The 21835-nt window shown below is 27.3% G+C and overlaps 3 protein-coding genes across 3 annotated transcripts; 1 reads left to right on the top strand and 2 right to left on the bottom strand.

Moving 5' to 3' along the window:
* Positions 1-7046: 7046 nt before the first annotated feature.
* LOC116777608 (uncharacterized) lies at positions 7047-7644 on the bottom strand. Its single transcript, XM_032671255.2, has 2 exons — positions 7429-7644; positions 7047-7358 (listed from the first exon to the last, which is right to left on the bottom strand). Exon 2 carries the CDS (start codon positions 7356-7358, stop codon positions 7074-7076), a length of 285 nt encoding a protein of 94 aa, XP_032527146.1. The 5' UTR covers positions 7429-7644; the 3' UTR covers positions 7047-7073.
* A 262-nt stretch (positions 7645-7906) lies between these two features.
* Positions 7907-16461, bottom strand: LOC116777514 (palmitoyltransferase ZDHHC3). The gene is made up of 6 exons (XM_032671114.2): positions 16224-16461; positions 15197-15348; positions 14555-14746; positions 13933-14154; positions 12053-12265; positions 7907-11504 (listed from the first exon to the last, which is right to left on the bottom strand). The coding sequence occupies exons 2-6, from the start codon at positions 15335-15337 to the stop codon at positions 11346-11348; spliced, it is 927 nt and encodes a 308-aa protein (XP_032527005.1). The 5' UTR covers positions 15338-15348; positions 16224-16461; the 3' UTR covers positions 7907-11345.
* Positions 16462-17000: 539 nt separating this feature from the next.
* Positions 17001-19771, top strand: LOC116777515 (transmembrane protein 208). Its single transcript, XM_032671115.2, has 4 exons — positions 17001-17235; positions 17548-17706; positions 17794-17930; positions 18463-19771. Exons 1-4 carry the CDS (start codon positions 17227-17229, stop codon positions 18680-18682), a joined length of 525 nt encoding a protein of 174 aa, XP_032527006.1. The 5' UTR covers positions 17001-17226; the 3' UTR covers positions 18683-19771.
* The last annotated feature ends 2064 nt before the right edge of the window (positions 19772-21835 follow it).

Raw genomic sequence — 21835 nt, forward strand, 5'->3', positions numbered from 1 at the left:
TAAAGAATAGATCCGATATGTGATAAGTACCGAAGAAATTTAAAAAAAGACAAAAAAATATATTTAATAAAATTTCAAATTAGAAAAAGTAAGTCATAACAAACTATGTTAAAGAATAGATCCGATATGTGATAAGTACCGAAGAAATTTAAAAAAAGACAAAAAAATATATTTAATAAAATTTCAAATTAGAAAAGGTAAGTCATAACAAACTATGTTAAAGAATAGATCCGATACGTCATAAGTACCGAAAAAATTAAACAAAAGACAAAAAAATATATTTAATAAAATTTCAAATTAGAAAAAGTAAGTCATAACAAACTATGTTAAAGAATAGATCCGATATGTGATAAGTACCGAAGAAATTTAAAAAAAGACAAAAAAATATATTTTATAAAATTTCAAATTAGAAAAAGTAAGTCATAACAAACTATGTTAAAGAATAGATCCGATACGTCATAAGTACCGAAAAAATTAAACAAAAGACAAAAAAATATATTTTATAAAATTTCAAATTAGAAAAAGTAAGTCATAACAAACTATGTTAAAGAATGGATCCGATATGTGATAAGTACCGAAGAAATTTAAAAAAAGACAAAAAAATATATTTTATAAAATTTCAAATTAGAAAAGGTAAGTCATAACAAACTATGTTAAAGAATAGATCCGATACGTCATAAGTACCGAAAAAATTAAAAAAAAGACAAAAAAATATATTTTATAAAATTTCAAATTAGAAAAAGTAAGTCATAACAAACTATGTTAAAGAATAGATCCGATACGTCATAAGTACCGAAAAAATTAAACAAAAGACAAAAAAATATATTTTATAAAATTTCAAATTAGAAAAAGTAAGTCATAACAAACTATGTTAAAGAATAGATCCGATACGTCATAAGTACCGAAAAAATTAAACAAAAGTAAAAAAAATATATTTTATAAAATTTCAAATTAGAAAAAGTAAGTCATAACAAACTATGTTAAAGAATAGATCCGATACGTCATAAGTACCGAAAAAATTAAACAAAAGACAAAAAAATATATTTTATAATCTTTTTCAAATTTGAAAAAGTAAGTCATAACAAACTTTGTTAAAGAATAGATCCGATACGTCATAAGTACCGAAAAAATTAAAAAAAAGACAAAAAAATATATTTTATAATCTTTTTCAAATTAGAAAAAGTAAGTCATAACAAACTATGTTAAAGAATAGATCCGATACGTCATAAGTACCGAAAAAATTAAACAAAAGACAAAAAAATATATTTTATAATCTTTTTCAAATTTGAAAAAGTAAGTCATAACAAACTAAGTTAAAGAATAGATCCGATACGTCATAAGTACCGAAAAAATTAAACAAAAGACAAAAAAATATATTTTATAATCTTTTTCAAATTTGAAAAAGTAAGTCATAACAAACTATGTTAAAGAATAGATCCGATACGTCATAAGTACCGAAAAAATTAAACAAAAGACAAAAAAATATATTTTATAAAATTTCAAATTAGAAAAAGTAAGTCATAACAAACTATGTTAAAGAATGGATCCGATATGTGATAAGTACCGAAGAAATTTAAAAAAAGACAAAAAAATATATTTTATAAAATTTCAAATTAGAAAAGGTAAGTCATAACAAACTATGTTAAAGAATAGATCCGATACGTCATAAGTACCGAAAAAATTAAAAAAAAGACAAAAAAATATATTTTATAATCTTTTGCAAATTTGAAAAAGTAAGTCATAACAAACTATGTTAAAGAATAGATCCGATATGTGATAAGTACCGAAGAAATTTAAAAAAAGACAAAAAAATAAATTTTATAAAATTTCAAATTAGAAAAGGTAAGTCATAACAAACTATGTTAAAGAATAGATCCGATACGTCATAAGTACCGAAAAAATTAAACAAAAGACAAAAAAATATATTTTATAATCTTTTTCAAATTTGAAAAAGTAAGTCATAACAAACTATGTTAAAGAATAGATCCGATACGTCATAAGTACCGAAAAAATTAAACAAAAGACAAAAAAATATATTTTATAAAATTTCAAATTAGAAAAAGTAAGTCATAACAAACTTTGTTAAAGAATAGATCCGATATGTGATAAGTACCGAAGAAATTTACAAAAAGACAAAAAAATATATTTAATAAAATTTCAAATTAGAAAAGGTAAGTCATAACAAACTATGTTAAAGAATAGATCCGATACGTCATAAGTACCGAAAAAATTTAAAAAAAGACAAAAAAATATATTTTATAAAATTTCAAATTAGAAAAAGTAAGTCATAACAAACTATGTTAAAGAATAGATCCGATACGTCATAAGTACCGAAAAAATTAAACAAAAGACAAAAAAATATATTTTATAAAATTTCAAATTAGAAAAAGTAAGTCATAACAAACTATGTTAAAGAATGGATCCGATATGTGATAAGTACCGAAGAAATTTAAAAAAAGACAAAAAAATATATTTTATAAAATTTCAAATTAGAAAAAGTAAGTCATAACAAACTATGTTAAAGAATAGATCCGATACGTCATAAGTACCGAAAAAATTAAACAAAAGACAAAAAAATATATTTTATAAAATTTCAAATTAGAAAAAGTAAGTCATAACAAACTATGTTAAAGAATAGATCCGATACGTCATAAGTACCGAAAAAATTAAACAAAAGACAAAAAAATATATTTTATAATCTTTTTCAAATTTGAAAAAGTAAGTCATAACAAACTATGTTAAAGAATAGATCCGATACGTCATAAGTACCGAAAAAATTAAACAAAAGACAAAAAAATATATTTTATAAAATTTCAAATTAGAAAAAGTAAGTCATAACAAACTATGTTAAAGAATAGATCCGATACGTCATAAGTACCGAAAAAATTAAACAAAAGACAAAAAAATATATTTAATAAAATTTCAAATTAGAAAAAGTAAGTCATAACAAACTATGTTAAAGAATAGATCCGATATGTGATAAGTACCGAAGAAATTTAAAAAAAGACAAAAAAATATATTTTATAAAATTTCAAATTAGAAAAAGTAAGTCATAACAAACTATGTTAAAGAATAGATCCGATACGTCATAAGTACCGAAAAAATTAAACAAAAGACAAAAAAATATATTTTATAAAATTTCAAATTAGAAAAAGTAAGTCATAACAAACTATGTTAAAGAATAGATCCGATACGTCATAAGTACCGAAAAAATTAAACAAAAGACAAAAAAATATATTTTATAATCTTTTTCAAATTTGAAAAAGTAAGTCATAACAAACTATGTTAAAGAATAGATCCGATACGTCATAAGTACCGAAAAAATTAAACAAAAGACAAAAAAATATATTTTATAAAATTTCAAATTAGAAAAAGTAAGTCATAACAAACTATGTTAAAGAATAGATCCGATACGTCATAAGTACCGAAAAAATTAAACAAAAGACAAAAAAATATATTTTATAAAATTTCAAATTAGAAAAAGTAAGTCATAACAAACTATGTTAAAGAATAGATCCGATACGTCATAAGTACCGAAAAAATTAAACAAAAGACAAAAAAATATATTTTATAAAATTTCAAATTAGAAAAAGTAAGTCATAACAAACTATGTTAAAGAATAGATCCGATACGTCATAAGTACCGAAAAAATTAAACAAAAGACAAAAAAATATATTTTATAATCTTTTTCAAATTTGAAAAAGTAAGTCATAACAAACTTTGTTAAAGAATAGATCCGATACGTCATAAGTACCGAAAAAATTAAAAAAAAGACAAAAAAATATATTTTATAATCTTTTTCAAATTAGAAAAAGTAAGTCATAACAAACTATGTTAAAGAATAGATCCGATACGTCATAAGTACCGAAAAAATTAAACAAAAGACAAAAAAATATATTTAATAAAATTTCAAATTAGAAAAAGTAAGTCATAACAAACTATGTTAAAGAATAGATCCGATATGTGATAAGTACCGAAGAAATTTAAAAAAAGACAAAAAAATATATTTTATAAAATTTCAAATTAGAAAAAGTAAGTCATAACAAACTATGTTAAAGAATAGATCCGATACGTCATAAGTACCGAAAAAATTAAACAAAAGACAAAAAAATATATTTTATAATCTTTTTCAAATTTGAAAAAGTAAGTCATAACAAACTATGTTAAAGAATAGATCCGATACGTCATAAGTACCGAAAAAATTAAACAAAAGACAAAAAAATATATTTTATAATCTTTTTCAAATTTGAAAAAGTAAGTCAAAACAAACTATGTTAAAGAATAGATCCGATACGTCATAAGTACCGAAAAAATTAAACAAAAGACAAAAAAATATATTTTATAAAATTTCAAATTAGAAAAAGTAAGTCACAACAAACTATGTTAAAGAATGGATCCGATATGTGATAAGCACCGAAGAAATAAAATCTCACTTCTTTAGTCCTTTCTACTCTATCTTACAATAGACATTTTATTTTAAAGGGAAACTCACATTTAAACTTCTATATTTTAATTTTAAAAAATGATGTATTATTTTATTGAGTGAAAATTTCGTTGAGCAAGGCCTGTTCAAAGATTGGGGTAGGGTAAGCAGAACATGTTATAAAAAATTAAAAATTTTCATCATAATTTCTCCTCTAAAACTTTTATAATATTCTTCTTTGAACTAACATCTATATATTTTATAAATCTATCAAATACCTCTGATCTACGAAAGTACCTTAAAACGATTACGAGCTGTTCATCACCGCTTTATGAAAATGATTTAAAGAAAAACAAAATCTGTAATTTATTTGTGTGCACACAACCTGCTAGCTAATTATAACTATTAGTATATTTTTTATTAAAACGCATAACATTACTTTTTTTAGTAAAATCTAAACTGGCCACACACCTTGTCTTTATAATCATTTTAATATTATCATCAGACAACATTGAAAATGTACTCGTAATTAATTTCGTTAAACACACATCACCAGTACAGAACTCACAGCTATAATTTTCCATAATTCGTTAATAAATTCATTCATTAGCTAATTTAAAATTATTCACTGTCGCTTAGAAAGACAACAATGACAAATTGATTAAAAAAAATTTTTACAGTATACCCACAAATTAAATAGTCCCTTTTTATTTGACAGTTTCTATGACGTTTCCAAGGAGTAGGGTTAAGAAATGTTGTTGCATAATCTAAAACCGCCAAAATTGTGACAAGGCAAAGAGGAGAAACGGTGTTCGTCCTTCGCATTCCCTTAATACCAAATGATCTTCGAGTTGAATTTAAACGCCTTCAATTTGCTCTGAAAGTTTCCTTTGCTATGACGATAAATAAATCACAAGGGCAAACAGGTGTTGATTTAATAGAAGATTGCTTCTCTCATGGACAACTATATGTTGCTCGCACCCGTGTCGGATCTCCCTCTAACCTCTTCATTCTGGCTTCATACTCATACATACTATTCAAATAGTAAAAAAACTAAAAATATTGCTTCCACGGAAATTCTGTAAGACCTTTTCAATCTATCTATCAGCCAATACCCTGAATATGGTCATAGGCTGGTCATAGGCTAGTCATGGGCTGGTCATAGGCCTCCTCAAATACATCTTCACGTTGGATAATCCTGTGCTAAACGGTGCCAGCAGGCTCCAGTGACTTTCACCAGACCGTCTTCATTGACGTCTATAAATTCTCCTTATTATTTTCTTCTTTTTCTGGAGTATGTTTTTGCTCTTTTTACCTTGGCTTGCTTGATGCTTTCAAAAATTCAGTGGAGCTATGTGGCTGATGAACCCTAATTTACATACTTAGCGAGGATGTCCTAAATGAACTTAATAAATTTCTCTACCGCGTTGTAGAAGTGAATCAACCGGATGCAACGCCATCTCGTTTACCCTTATGAAAATTCCTTGTTTAACCCAACTTTGCATAGTCACACTTCACAGAAAGGGTTAATGGTTAAACAATTATAAATATTCGAACATTATTATATTTAAGTGGGTTATTGAATGAGAAACAGGAAACGGTTCGTGTGTAAAATGAACAATATGCAATAATTATTATATTATCACAAACGGCAAATTTTAAAACTCTTTATTTCACATTGATAATTCGAGATATAAAAAAAATCACTTTATAATTAAATTCCTAGTATAGAACTAAATATTTAAAATTAAGCTCTAAAAAAATATATTAATTGAAACAGGGCAGGTAATGAAAAAAAATTCAGGCAATGAAAAAATAATTCTTTCAAAAATTGTTTAAAATTTTTTCGATCCTTCACTCTTGTTGTTTTATAAAATTGGTTACTTGTTTACAGTTCAAAGTTGTATTTTTAAATTTTTATTATACATTTCCTCCCTGAGCCTCCTCTTTAAGTCTCATCTGTATAAGTAAGACAATCTATATAAGTAAAAAAATACTTAGCCCTTCGTAGGAAAACAATTTATATTAATTAATACCTTTTAATTTTTCATCATCGCAAAACGTTTTACTACTTATAAAACGTTTTGTGATCTTTTCGTTTAACGTACAAAATATATTTCGTTTCCTACCAACTCATATATGTACGTATTGCAAGAAAATGTGTTTAAATTTTTTCTTAATATAAAGAAAACTAATTGTTCACGTGAATTCGTGTACATTTTTTATAATAAATAAATTTATAAACGGGTTGAAATGTTAATGATATGTGATAAAACTTTCAAAGATATTTTATTCGGTTGCAAGGTTTTTACTATTCCTACCTTGAAAATAGTTAGTTATGTTTATGTATATATTTTTAATTCACGACTGTTCAGACATCATTAATCAAAACAATTATAAAAAATAATTCCAAGGTAATGAATGATACAACGCGAATGTGTGGCTGTTAATTCAATAAATATACATATTTATATTATTCTTAATCATAAATAACTTCAAGACCATACGTGATAAAACAGCAGTTTATTATATATTATTCTGGTAATCAAACTACCGAGACAAGGAAACTCAGTATTTAGATCCGTAAAATATATTAGGGAAAAGACAAATAAAAGAAGTGAAATATATGAAAATATATATTAGAAAATTACTATTCCTCATCGTCAAAATTAAAACGTCTCATGCCATCGAATCTGAAGCCGTAAGCTGGTGCATTTTTGACATCCACAAGAGCTGGATTGCGATGTTTGTAGAAACTGCCGTGGCCGTGTGCTGGTCGCGAAGAACCGTTCGGGATGCCGTGACTTTGACGCGGATAGAAAGCCTCGAACTCCCCGCTAGATGGAAGCACCGTCTTCAGTTCGCTATCCTCTGGATCGTAAGGCCGGCACATAGATGTCGCTATCACAATCAATAAACACAGCACACGCAACATCTACAAGTCAAAGTATTCTGTAATATGTATATATCGAAATTAAATATAACACAAATATAATGCGACGTACCGTGACGGTTGCAGATGCAGAGGAAGTGAGCTCAGTGTTGTGGTTGCGTAACCTTATGGGACAGGTTCGCGTACTCGGTCACCTTGAGGCTGAACTAGCGCTAAAACTTACGAGATGCTCCTAAACGTAATACTTTCTATACACTCGAGTGATCTAACGCGCTGTGAGTGAAGTCACTTCGTACGTTTAACACAAACATTGTTTCTCATTTAGTGAAAGTGGCTTTCGATAGCGGTTAGCGTCATTATTATAAAGACGTAAAAGAAAATTTTTATTCTATTGCTTTAAGAGCACTTTTCTATTTGCGTTTATATTAATCATCGTTATTTACTCAAATAATATATTATATAAAGTAACTATAACCTAAATAGGAATTCATTCCAAAAATTATGTATGAATTTTAAATGAGAATTTAATAGAGTAGTCGTTTTGATAGGATCATTAGAAAATGGTTACTTTGATAAATAAAAAACTAATATTTTATTTTTTAATAATTGTATTTACCCGAAGAAGTATACATGAAACAAAAATTAAGATATTATTTTTATTAATGACAAAATATACAATTTCATTTTTCTAATATTTTTATATATAAACGATGAGAAAAAATAAAATTTCAGACCGTTCACTTAAAACTAAATTATTTTAGATGACATACATTTTGTGACGAACTTATGTTTTTGACTTTGCTCACGTCAACCTAATCAAAATTTTATGAGACTTATGCTACAATCACGACACCTAGGAAATGTTTTCGACAACAATGAATTTAGTACTAGTTCCTTAATTAACACAGACACCGACGGTATCCCCGATCTAACAAGTTATACCATCCATCCACATAGATAAATCACGCAAGCTCATACTTTGCTAAATTCTGTAACAGTAAAAAAAAATACTATATAATATCATAGACGCAAAACTAAGAAATCCCATTAAGAACTAAAAGGAAACAATAACATTATAAAATATCATAATGTTATTGATAACCCAAAAAGCTGAGACCGACTATAGGCCAACCAATTAAAACCTCATTTAAACGTATCATCTGACACGAATTATTCATTACATCCCCTACACTTATATTAAAATGTTAATAAATTATATATAAAATAATAATTTGCCGGTACTTATATGATGTAATACTGTTTACAAGGCTTTATAAAGGCTACAATTATCGTCAGTATGCGTGAATCATGTATATCATTAAGTCTCAAAATGTATTTAAATATCAAAAATGTACTTGGCCAAAAACAAAAAAAAAAATGAATACGTTCATTCGAATGGAATATAATTTTATATTTTATTGTATGATGTTAAATAAATACTATTTATAAACTGAAAAAACTTTATCAAAATTTTATATATGCCATTAAGATATTAATTGTATCTTAATCTTGAGATGTAACATATTAGGTCCAGATCAGTGTTGTAAATAACACATTATACTTCAAGGTGGTAACCCTATTGAATCATGTCTATTTGCAATCAGCTGTGTGAAAATATATAATTTTAGTTACCAACATTACAACATTTGATGATAATAAAATCAAACAATTATAATGGAATGTTAATTTAACATGATATAATAATTTATATGATCATGAAGGAAATATATTTTAAGAGGACGCTTGATATTACACTATAAAACATACATTAATGTGAACCGAGCCTTATTTATTAAATGAATTATCACAATTATTAGAAAAAAAATATATATCGTATTATTTATATAAACACCGTATATACAAAATATATTATTGGAATAACATAAAGAACCTAATAATAATTATTGCATCATTAGATTTGACAAATTCAAGGTCATCCTATATCACGAAATACCTATTTCTAGGGACTTGAACGATCAGTTGTATGTACCATAATTTTTTTTATTAAATAAACCATAGTTGTAAGCTACATCTTACAACTGTAGTGATAGTTGTATAATGTATAATGAGTATATTGTATCCTATTTAAGCTTATATTGTAATAAAAATCCTAAGACGTTAAAAATTATAAAGTTGTTTTAATATCCTGAAGTATTGCCGCTGGTGTTTCATAATATTGAGTCTTTATTATCAATTTAATTCATATCTTATACTAATTTATGACCAAACTCTTACTTTACTCTCACAAAATTCTTCTCCGTTAACATTCAAAATTACCACCGAGACATCAAACCATTTTATACATCCAATTTTTCATATTCCATTATCCCGTTGACATCACATCAATTCCATTATATAATATTAATTTAAAAAATTGCTATAAGTATATAATACTAAAGTTAATTCATTCACTTTATTACCTAACATTTAATAAATTAATTATCATCACCAATTTCTTCATTTAAACGACAGCATCTCACTAAAGAAGCTATTTATTCATAAATAGCATTTAATATCCTAATTGAGGTGAAAAATTCATCACATCCTACATTCTATATTAATAGAAAAACACATATATAAAAATATATATATATATATATATAAATAAACATATATATATATAATATTACAAAGAATTTGTATCAATTATAAATAGCATCAAATAAATTAATTAATGAGATTAATATATATATATGTATATGAATGAAAATTATAGCCACAAAAAATTCTTATATAGCATAAAATATCCCGCGAAAACCAAAACGTCATAGGACGAATTAATTTTATATGTAAATGGGATTTATATAACAAGTGAAAATAAATAGATCTTAAAATCCAAGAGATCTTTCTTTGTTCATTACACTTACAACATTGATATACATATAAAATTATTATATGAAGCATTAAAACACTTACATCTATAATAAATGCTTATTATAATTTTGTGATTTGAACTTTTTCAATCGAGTCTTAGGCTGCGATATGCAAGTTAGAAAATTGTTTCGTACTGAAAGCGAATATGTTTAAAAAAAAATCTTTCATTCGCTTTGAATGATTTTGTAATTTTTTTTTGGATTTTTTTGGATTTTTTTTTTCCCGCCAGTCGCTTAGCTGTTACAGTTATTTCTATTACGAACAACTATCGCTCTCTAAATAAACTAGTTTACAATTACTCTCATATAAATATATTACTCACGTCAATTTTGTATTATTTTAAAGGCCGCGATATATACTTAGAAGGTTAATTTTAGAAATCGTTACATTGATAGGTCCAATACTTACAACTATATAATGATGCACTTATTATATAAGAAATACTGAAATACCGAAAACACAGATTTACCACAGAATAGGTTTGTAAAAAAAAAGAAATTACAAAAACAAAATATTTGTGACCTTTTTAAAGAACAGATTATCTAAAACCGTAACATTCCATTTTCAAATTAAGTCGATTCCTTTGCATTCTAAATTCAAATCAGCGATTTAAAAAAGAGTATTCATTATTAATCAAGTTCTGTCATAATAATATTATTGAGTAAAAAAATTACAATTATGATAAAAATTTTAGTGTATTTATTAATATTTACTTTATACTAACTGTTAAAAGCTAACTGCCGAATTTTAAAATGTCAACATAAATCATATGACAGGATGAACGGTGTGATTCATACTAAATATTGTTATAAAAAATATTATTTTTGTTAGTGCCACGTTTATACTAACCTACGGAATGCATTGTATTGTAATCGCTGATTTTTATTATTGCGATAAAAACAAGCTGTACATCTGTACTGACTTAATTTATTCGATAGTTACAAATTAATTAAAATATATCTATATATTTTAAAAAAATAAACATCGATATAAAATGAAGTATATTGAAAATAAAATAAAAATAATATAACCTACTCTGTGATAAAACTGACATTAATAAAAAATCGAATATAGAATACATATAACGATTGTCATAATTAAATGCATGTTACTTATTAACAAAAAGGTTTGATTTGTTTAATATTTATAACGATTTTAGACGCTATAAAGATAGCTCTCGAGCTTAGTTTTCGGTGACGGTTGTGTGAAAGGCGAGAACCATAGGATTGAGAATCTTCCGAATACCGATTGTATGCTCTTCCATCTTGACTTCCGGACCCAACGGGCCTGTTCCTTCTTCAATTGCTCGATACCCTGAAATATTATTCCATATAAAAGCAATATTTATACATAGCCTTAATTTGTTGTCTTTATCTATCGCATGTCGCATTACAACCGAAAACCGGGTACGTGTAAAATAAAGTGCTCGGCTGAGTTTCAATAATCGATATGCTGGGGAAAATATCTTTTAGGCATCTCTATGTTCTGATCGACGATGTAAAGTAATATTGTCATCGAATTCTTCGATATTTGAATTGAAATTCATGGAATGAATTGAATTTGAATACTCACTTGGGACTGCTATTATGTAAACTATTTGTGAAATATAGACATCAGAAAAATAAACACAGTTTGAATTTAAATTTAAGTCTATTTGAATTTTGAACCAAAAAACCCATAAGAAATTGACAAAGTAGTTGAAGAAGTAGTCTAGATATAATAATTACGTCATAAAAACTTCTTAGAAGCGTTACTTATATCCGAAATGAGATATTATATAATGATAAAATCCTTAACGCGTAAACATAATCCTGTTAAAACTGTTTACTATTATAACCATTTATGAAAACGGTAAAACTTACGGTTTCATCGTTCCAAATAGCGTGCAGCTGTGTGCCGAGCATAACGGCGGTGAAGATCGCGAACAGCAGTGCCTCAGCTATTAGGAACAGCAACAGAACAACCGTAGCCGGCGGCGAATAGGTGCTGCAGTCACGCCACTCGTGTCTTATGCACGTCACGAACTGGTACACCGACAGCGTCAGCGAGTGGATCGATATAGCGGCTATGTAAAACTGGAAGGAACACCGTTCAACAAATATGAGTTTTATCACGGTCGTTTGTCTCTGGTAGAGCGAAGAGTAGATTATTAGTAAGAAATAGCAAAAAGAGTCTGTTTCAAGAAGAGAGTGAAAAGCACTTTTAAAATTTAAACATTAAAATAATCTTTTAATTTAGTACCAATTTGTTTATTGGAATGCGACATATCAAGACATGTGACTGTAGAATAAAACGTTACATTAGCATGCAAATAAATAAATAAGTATCGTTTAAAAATTTGTAAAACATGCGTTTTTAATGCGTATGCATTAGAGTCTAGACTATTACACTGATTATTCCGATTTTTTTTTATTGCTATCATTTTTTATTTTATTTTAATTTAACCTACCACAATAAATAAATGACAAACATTGATGGTGTACGCATATGCGTAGACTTATGACAAACAGACAGACAATCCTATCACTCTGTTTCATATATCTTAATCATTATTTAAATTAAGGCAGCCAATAGTTTTTCTCATATAAATACAGCGAAGAGTGACGAATGATCGTGTTTGTATTAGTAAAATATATTTAACACATAATTTAAAAGAATACTTTTATTGTTATATAAAAAATAACACAGAAAAAAAAAAAATTTTGCAAATATACTAAATTTATTTAACAATATTTGTTTCGGCAAAATTAAATATGAAGATAATTCTGTTTTAAGTAGTTTTAATTGCTGCAAACACTTTTGGCCCTTAAAGCCGGCATTTGTTCCAATCGCAAAAGTATCATTGTAAGTGACTTGTTTATTTTTTTTTTATTTAGCTATTAAAATTCGAGCCAAAAAAAAAAAATCGTTAATATCATAAATTTCACGAATTACGAAAACACGATTATTTTTTATCTACATAAACTTTGAAAAGCGAAAAGTGTAATTTCGCACAAATATACATTTAAAACAACATAAAAAATTACGTAGCTACACCAAGTTTAATATAAATCATTAAAATCGATAAAAAATAAAGTCGATTAAAAACGAATGCATAACATTTTCAGAGAAATCGATTTTTTTAAATAATATAATTTTGAACGTCAATAAGAAGCTATCGAAATACTGACTCGGCTTCAAATATAAATACATTATCAATTTATAACAAAGGCAACGTTTCAGCGCAAACAGTCCAGAGATTAGACGTTTCCGTCAGCTTAATCGACTAATCACGTGTATTCGATATGTAAAATGGATAATGGGGGTAATGCACTCACAAAATTATATCACTACAATACTTATCAATTCTTTATGTATAAAATCTTTATTTACTTTATTATGTATGCACGTAGTATTTTATGTTATGTATTGAGAAAACAACATGTTGTTATGTACCAATGAGTAAAGTTTAATTTTTTACATCATTGGAAAAAATGGTCATAAAAACCAAGAATATAATTTTTTTTAAATGTCTTCGGATATCAGAGTATTTTCTACAATTTTTTATTTATTGGGATTTTTTATAATCGTTATAGGACTTAATTCGTGTTGAATAAAGACAAAAAAAACCATGCCATTATAGAATCATAAATGTCTGAACAGTTTTACACATAATTTTAACCTACTATTGACTAAGTCTAGTCACTATTGCCTCTTATTCGATGTTAGCAGTAAATATAATATCATATAATTATATACTCACGGTGAACAGTACAAAATATTTCTGATTGTTCTCTCCAACACAGTTGTTGACCCAGGGGCAGTGGTGATCCATCTTTCTGATACATCTCTGACATACGGAACAGTGGTGAGCCCTTTCGGGCTTGATGCTGCAGCATTTGGTGCACTTGAATATCACCTGACCCTCACGGAAGCTCATTTGTTTTATCATTTCCTTAGTCGCATTGCCTTTTGGTACAGCACCCTTCAACAATAACACAAATTAATGATTTTCACACTCAAATATCTAGTTAGAGTATAGAAAAAAATAATTTTGAGCGTATTCAAATCCACTATTCCAATTTAAAACCAAATAATGTCAGCCTATCATAATGCTTAAAATGTATACAAAAAATAATATTAAGTGTTTAAAAACATTGTTGAAACATTGTGATACTAATTTTCCTAAAATATATGAAAATCCTTTCATACCATTATATCCTTTGACTTTACTAGTTGTATATTAGTATTTTAAAATCAATCAGTTTATAATTTTTATTATGAATAAGTTTTATTATACAACTATTTTATTCAAAAAAACATTTTTTTTCACTTTCTTCTAAGTTCATAATAACTATTTATTAAAACAGACGACAATTACTTACGGGATCTGTGAACATTGTTCTCAAATGGGAGGCAAAAGCCAGGAATGCCAGGGTTTGGAAGATGATGATGTTTACATAGCTGTACAACGGATAAGTTGATACACCAGGCAAAAGCATCACCATCATAACAACAAACTCCGCATACAGGATCAGCAGCCATGTTAGAATTGCACAGATTATACCACATATATCCTGGAATAAAAAATAAATTAGCATCTATGTTATCTGTTTACAATAACATAAGGTGACATTTGTATATACAGTTTTACATTTCAATCCATACAGAAGGGGTGAGTTTATTTTTTTGCACATTTATATAATGCAATCGCTTATTGCAATTTCACATAAACAATGGCTATTAAGATAGAACAAAACAATAACAAATTAAATCTCATTTTATGTTATGCTTAACGATAATCTGCATAATGTACAGCTATGTTAGCATTCATCAAAAATTACTACACAGTTTTATTAGTGAAAATAAAGAATCCATTTAGACCATCATCATCATCATCATCATCATCATCATCATCATCATCGTCTATGTAGTTTATAAAATAAAATTGTTTATTATAAATACTATTATTTATAAATTCATAAGTTTAATTTTTTTTAATTATGTTCATAAATTCAATATAATACCCGAATACACCAAGCTTTTCCCCCGCAACATCGATTATGCATGTCCCTAGCTGGTCGAGTGAGAACCAAACATTCTGGATCTATCTGAAACTGACTTTCCATTTCATCTTCATCTGAACTGTCATAAAATTCTCGTATCATTTATCTTGACTCTGAAATACAAGTAAGTATTCAATAATTTGTATGTAAATTTTTCACTTAAACTGACGTATTTTCATTAATATTACTAAAATGAATAAAGTTTATTTATAATAGAATGAATTCTGTGTCAATACAAAAAACTAATAATGAAACTTATGTGTTCAATAAACACAGGTACATATAAATAAAATCTATAATAGAAAAATACACACATATCATAGACCAAATAAATTATAGCCTTTCCTAATTCATAGTTTAAGAATTTGTAATTTTGTCATTTGTCCAATATCTACGGCATTGGCATTGGCATTGGCAAACTAATCAGTAGTATCAAATGAACATTCGCAAAACAATGAAGCAATAATTTGTACACAATAATTATTACTGAAACTACATATATATTCCAGTAAAATGTGTTAAATATATTACTATCACTCTCTATTCAATAGGAATTTCATTTACATGTCATTTTAATATTCTATATGAATTAAGACAATATTGTATATTAAAAATAAAAAGCACACATTTTTTTATTTATTAAAATTCCCTAGACTTAACAATATATACTACTACTGCTTATAATTAATGAAATATAGAGGTCCAATAAAATCGCAAGTGTCGATTATTTTTATGACTACTTTGTCAACAGTTACACACTTCTATATTCGCTAGGCTGCAAATTTTGCCAATAAGAACTAGCTTGGGTGTCGCGAATTGATGACACAATTATGTTATTCGTGATTGGGGGTTAGAAAATTATGAAATTAGATAAAAACATCGCATACTGCCTTTACTTACAAGTTTAAACTAATAAATATGAAACTGTACTATAAATAAGTAAAGCATAAAAAATCGTATTAAATATAGGTTCAAAACACCGACATACCGATATGTTCCTTGAAAATTTAATCAATCTATATTGAGGGTCAAGGCTTCAACTCAAAGCCTTTAACAAATTTCATAGTTTAATCAATCGTGTTACGAATTACTTGCTCCGATATTATGAATATTTTCAATTTCTACTCAGTTTTGCATTTTGCAATTTTTCATTCAAAATCAATAAACACGAAACCAAATCGTTCTCTCACTCGACAGTCAACAAGCAGGCAGCGGCCGTCAGCAGCTATCGAGTTGCGATATAAAAATATTATCTACATTTAAACTTTGAACGTACTAAGTTCATAACTGTGTATTATAAACTATAATGTCAAATACAAACTCAATTAAAATTATTTTAATAATTCTTATTGTTTCCTTACAAAGAAACGATAATATATTATTTTTAGTTTGATATACATTTATTTTATTAATAATACAAGTAATATAAAATTTTACTGACGAAATTGTGCATTTATTGATGATGTAATAAAATCTTCCTGTCCCACAATTCAACCACTATAATTCACTTTAGGTAATAGAGATAACTTTATTAAACAATGTTATCATAACAAATTTTACGATTTATACTTTACAAGTTCTATATTATGTTAGTATTATGCAATAATGACATCCATGCTCCTTTTGTATAAAAGTAATATATCACTTTTAATTTTGAAATCAGAATCTAAATTAAATTGCTTACTAGTCCTAATAAGTATTAAGTATCAACAGAATGAAGAGTTTCCAAACGTTTGCCACATGGATCAATGACATAACAATAATCGATATGTATAAGAGGTGGCGGGGGCGAAAAGATGTCAATTTGAACAATTTTCGTAGTTTCTCATCTTCATGTTCTATTCTTATTAAAATATTTTATTATAGTGTGTGATTATTCACTCAATTTTTTTATGGTGGATCGTTATAAAACAAGAATTAAATTAGGTTTAGTTTAAAGATATTCTCGTTTTATTTTTTATTTTACTTTTTTTTCTTCAGAATATATCAAAATGCCTCCGGTGAGTATTTCATTTTGTGAAACGTTAATAGGCCTAACGTCGATTCCTACTTTGAAAATCTGTAATTAAAATTGAAATCGTAATTAAGGTGTGTGCAATTATGCACCGGTCGTTGTATCGATCGCCGTCTATTGCAAACTCCACCCTAACGTAATGGGGACACTTGCGCATTGCATTGCGAAATTTGCCAGATTTATGAATGAGCCCCACATAAAACTCTATGATGTCTTAAATAATCACTCATAATAAATTGTAAAGACAACGTCAGAATGATTATGATAAATAATTTATAAAATACCTCAAACTTTTCAGCCACAGAAAGGTAAAGCACCTACCAAGGGTGCCAAACAGATACTTACTGAGAATGCAGCCACAGTCAGTTTTTATCGCAACATGGCTGTTTGTGCAGGACTCTTCTTCAACATCTATGTTGTTGTCCTTAATTATGAATCTGCTACATTCCGCAAGATTGTAAGTTTATAAAATTAAACAAATGTTAAAGTTTTTTGTCATATTCCTCTACATTAGATATGACTTAACCTGTCGCAAATTTTTCAGCTAATGAATGTGTTGGTAACGGTCATCTATGTAATTTGCTATCAGAGCATGTTGTACATCAGTCGTCCACATCTCACCGACACAAAGCAGATCATAGATCCTGGCTTAGATCTGAATATGGAAGGGGGCATGGGAGAGTATGGACATATTACTTTACTGAACAATAAATTTCTAAATACTGCTTTAGTTTTCTTAATATTAAAATCAACATGTTATTAATGTTAAATAGTAATCATTTTTAATCAAATTAATGTTTTATTTATTTATAAGACATCAAATCAAGTATTGGATGAAACAGGGAGTCATTGAGTATATTGTTAGCTTAGCCATTGTTCAAGAAATGTTTTGGTTATACTAATCTAAAATTTATTCATCATATATTTGAGAACATAAATAGTAAACAAAGTTATATGTGAATCAAAAACTAAATGTACTATTAAATTTAGGCTCATTGTATCTTTTGAATTTTTTGCTTATAAAAACTAGTGTATAACATAGCTGAAAGAAGTTTCGATAGATTTTCCAACCAGTGATTAATTTTTATGAACTCTACTACATTGTTCTAAAGTGATTCTTATGGCAACACTAAGCAATATTTTTCTTCAAATAATATTCTCATTGATAGGTATCTGTTTTAATTATTTTTAACCTGTATTTAATTAATTCCAGGCACATCAAAGATGTTGTCATCCTAACCTCTATCACTCATATTCTTGCTGCGTTTTCTGAATACTTCTGGCTATTGCTGCTCCTCCTTCCAATAAGAGTGTTCTGGCTGGTGTGGGTTAACTTCCTGGGGCCGTGGTTCTTCCAGGAGGCACCGCAGGAAACTGAACAGGATGAGAAGAAACGCAAGAAAATGGAACGCAAGATGAAGCGTTTCCAGTAAATTAGTGTAAAATGTAAAATTGGTGTTTATTATAACAATGGGTTCATAAAATATGGTGATGATTAAGATAAGGTTAGGTCAGGTTATGTTGTTGTATTAAACACCATTGCAGATGCTGTTAAGCACATATTTATTACATATGTCATAAGAATTAGTGTGTAACACTATAAGGTGCTGACTAATTGTATTCCCAGTCAGTAAACCTGTAGATTATTGATGGTTTGCAAATTAAATTATGAATAAAATGTATGATTTAAAAAGTTCCGTTTTTAAAAATTATTTGTTGATTATGAAGTACAAACTTTTTAAAACCTTATTCTATTTTAATAAATTTTTTTTTTAGGGTTTATAGTTTTTATGTTTTGTTTATTTATTTTTTTTATTCTATAAGAATATTTTTTTAGTGCGGTCGATATTTGAACTTTATAAGTTTTATTTAAGGACGGCATTGTGTAACAAATACTGGGTTGTTAATATTAATTATTAAGTAAATTTTTTTAGGGTATATTTTTTTACATAGGAACAATGACTAAAATCACCATCTTAAGGTATTTTGTGAGGGCAATGGATACCTTTTTTAGTCATTGTTACAACAAGATTATTATTTATTTTTAAGTGACAATTTAAATTTAACGTATCAAGTTTTTATGTAAATATAATTTTATCAAAGGCTTTGTTTTATATTAATTTAATGAGCGCGCTTATTTAATGATTTCAAAACAAAACTACGAAATACAGTCATAAGACTTAGGATAACTTTTATTATTACAATGTCACTTAAGCTGGTCACTATTAGTTAAATGTCATATCTGTCAGATTTGACAGCTTTGACATTTTTAATAGCAACTGTTTCATAGTAATGTAACGGTAAGAGGTTGATATTTAATAAGATTTTAAATTAAGAATTTCTATATAATTTAATCAATGTCAAACGATGGTATCGTTAAATTATAATATCAGTGTTTAAAAAAAAAAGTTGCGTAAGTTAAATCTATCATAATCTTATAATTATATTCAATGTAGACGTAGTGTTTGAAATCTTAATTAAACACGATAATGCCCTAATCTGTATTACATGAATTTAGTGGATATTTGTCTTTTATTTCATCCCTTCCTCTGAAATATAAACTTTGTAAGAGAAATTCTTAATCATCATATCAATTTATAGGTATATAGTAATGAGTTAATGACGACGTATTCAACAAAATGTGTGATATATTACACAAAGAAACGTACAGTTTTTAGTGAAAATGCGACGTAATTATAGCATCGTAACGGTAGACATACTTATGTAATTCATACTTTTGGCAATCAGCCTTTGAATTGTAACAAATTGAGAACAAAGCTAAATAATTTATTGAAATCCTATCTTTTAAATCTGTCTACATTTGCCGTTGTGATGATAATTTTTCTTTTTTTTTTCTCCTATGAATGTAGAATATTCTACCTCGAGATGTTTAATTAACTCATTTAGTATGAAATGTGGCCTTCAAAATAACGCGATTCAGAGACAGAAACCCCCTTTCACAAGCTCTCATTAATTCACAATTTAGTGAGAAAGCACACTTATTTGTTAAAACCAGATTTTGTTTAATGTGGATCAATAATATTACGCAAATCATTGGGTATTACCAAATATTATTTAAAAATTGTATTACTCATAATATTTTTATTACAAAAACATTTTGTTTTAATTATTAAAAATAAATCATAGTTTCAAGAATGGTATGCTTATCGACTTACTCACTGATTTGAGATTTCCAATTATTGACAATGCTTAAAAGTGATGCTTTTGTGCAGAGGAAAATAAACATGTTTAGTCTATAAATTTTTGATGACTTCTGGTCTGGACTTAGAACGACGTGGTTGCGTTGAATATAAAATTAGGCAAAGTGAGGTTTCTATTGCGATTCCCACAGCTATGACATAACTAGAGCGTTCTTGAAATAGTCGTGTAAGAGTGATGCTATCAGAAAAATAAGGCTATTGTTAGAGAAGTGTAGGTTTCAATGATTTGGGATAAATATCCGTTCAATTGTAATTAAGAGAATGATAAAACAGTCTAATAAATTCATCTTTACGTTTTATTACATGATAAGCTTTTGCCTACGTCTTCTTTGGTGAAATAATAATATTTTTATATTATATATAGACATATACACATTTTATTAACGAGTAAAAATACGAACATTAAAGAATTTTAGTAAAATTTTTATGCTGCCCTAAAAACTTCTCTAATATACAATGAAATTTTCATTTAAACCAGGTCAATCGTTCTGAGGATTACCACGGACAAACAGTATGTAAGACAAACAACTAATTTAAAGAACATTGTTATGTCTTGGTATCACGTAAATAACTATAACCGCTTGGGAAATAATAGTATTTTGACATCCCAAACGGTCTCTTTATTATTATTTAAATGTTTAAAGTAAGTAACTGATGTTGTAAAATTATCCTCTTATAATATTTTATTGCTTATTTTAGCTATATAAAAAAAAATAACTCAAAATATACGTATATTTTTTGAAACATTATTTTTATATTAATGAATTACAATATGAAATTTTATATAATAATTCCTAGGACATTTCTGAATCATTCACTACTGCAGGGGAGTCCTAGAACTCAAAAGGATATAGCGTCCACGTCACGTGTCAAGGAGACGTTGAGTGATAACTCAGGCAGAAGTGATGAAGGAAAATGGAATAAACTTAATGTATTTGCATCAGTTCTAAGAAAGCTACAGCTACAGACACGAGGTGGCGAAAGTTATATGACAGAGTAAAATTTTGAATATGTACCTACCTTACATTCAGGATCTGACGAAAGAATAAAGAAAAGTTTTCAAGGACTCTTAATAATATATTTTTAGAAGTGGAACATATGAGACACGGACTGAGGTCAGAAATAGTCTGGATCCAAGTAACTGGAATGGATATTCTTAGTCAAAGGCAATATAAACTATATTTTTGCAGATAACTCGGCTATTTTATTATTTTTTTTTACTTTTTTCCCTTAATCGATTCCCTCTTCTCTTCATTACTTTCCCCTGATAAAGTACCTATTTAAATATCATCATAGAATATCAGTGGAATATGAAATAGAGAAGTTAAAAGATGGGTCTGGTTATTGGAAGAGCAAAGAAAAGTT

The sequence above is a fragment of the Danaus plexippus genome, chromosome Z, assembly GCF_018135715.1.
Source record: "Danaus plexippus chromosome Z, MEX_DaPlex, whole genome shotgun sequence".
In the NCBI taxonomy this organism is placed as follows: domain Eukaryota; kingdom Metazoa; phylum Arthropoda; class Insecta; order Lepidoptera; family Nymphalidae; genus Danaus; species Danaus plexippus.

Excerpts from the sequence above, each read along its gene's own strand:
- LOC116777515 (XM_032671115.2), top strand. Across the intron at positions 17,707-17,793 it reads CTGCTACATTCCGCAAGATT|CTAATGAATGTGTTGGTAAC; the intron begins GTAAGTTTATAA and ends CAAATTTTTCAG. Across the intron at positions 17,931-18,462 it reads ATGGAAGGGGGCATGGGAGA|GCACATCAAAGATGTTGTCA; the intron begins GTATGGACATAT and ends AATTAATTCCAG.
- LOC116777608 (XM_032671255.2), bottom strand. The coding sequence starts at position 7,358 with ATGTTGCGTGTGCTGTGTTTATTGATTGTGATAGCGACATCTATGTGC.
- LOC116777514 (XM_032671114.2), bottom strand. The coding sequence starts at position 15,337 with ATGATACGAGAATTTTATGACAGTTCAGATGAAGATGAAATGGAAAGT. Across the intron at positions 14,155-14,554 it reads GAACAATGTTCACAGATCCC|GGTGCTGTACCAAAAGGCAA; the intron begins GTAAGTAATTGT and ends TTATTGTTGAAG. Across the intron at positions 11,505-12,052 it reads CTATTTGGAACGATGAAACC|GGTATCGAGCAATTGAAGAA; the intron begins GTAAGTTTTACC and ends ATAATATTTCAG.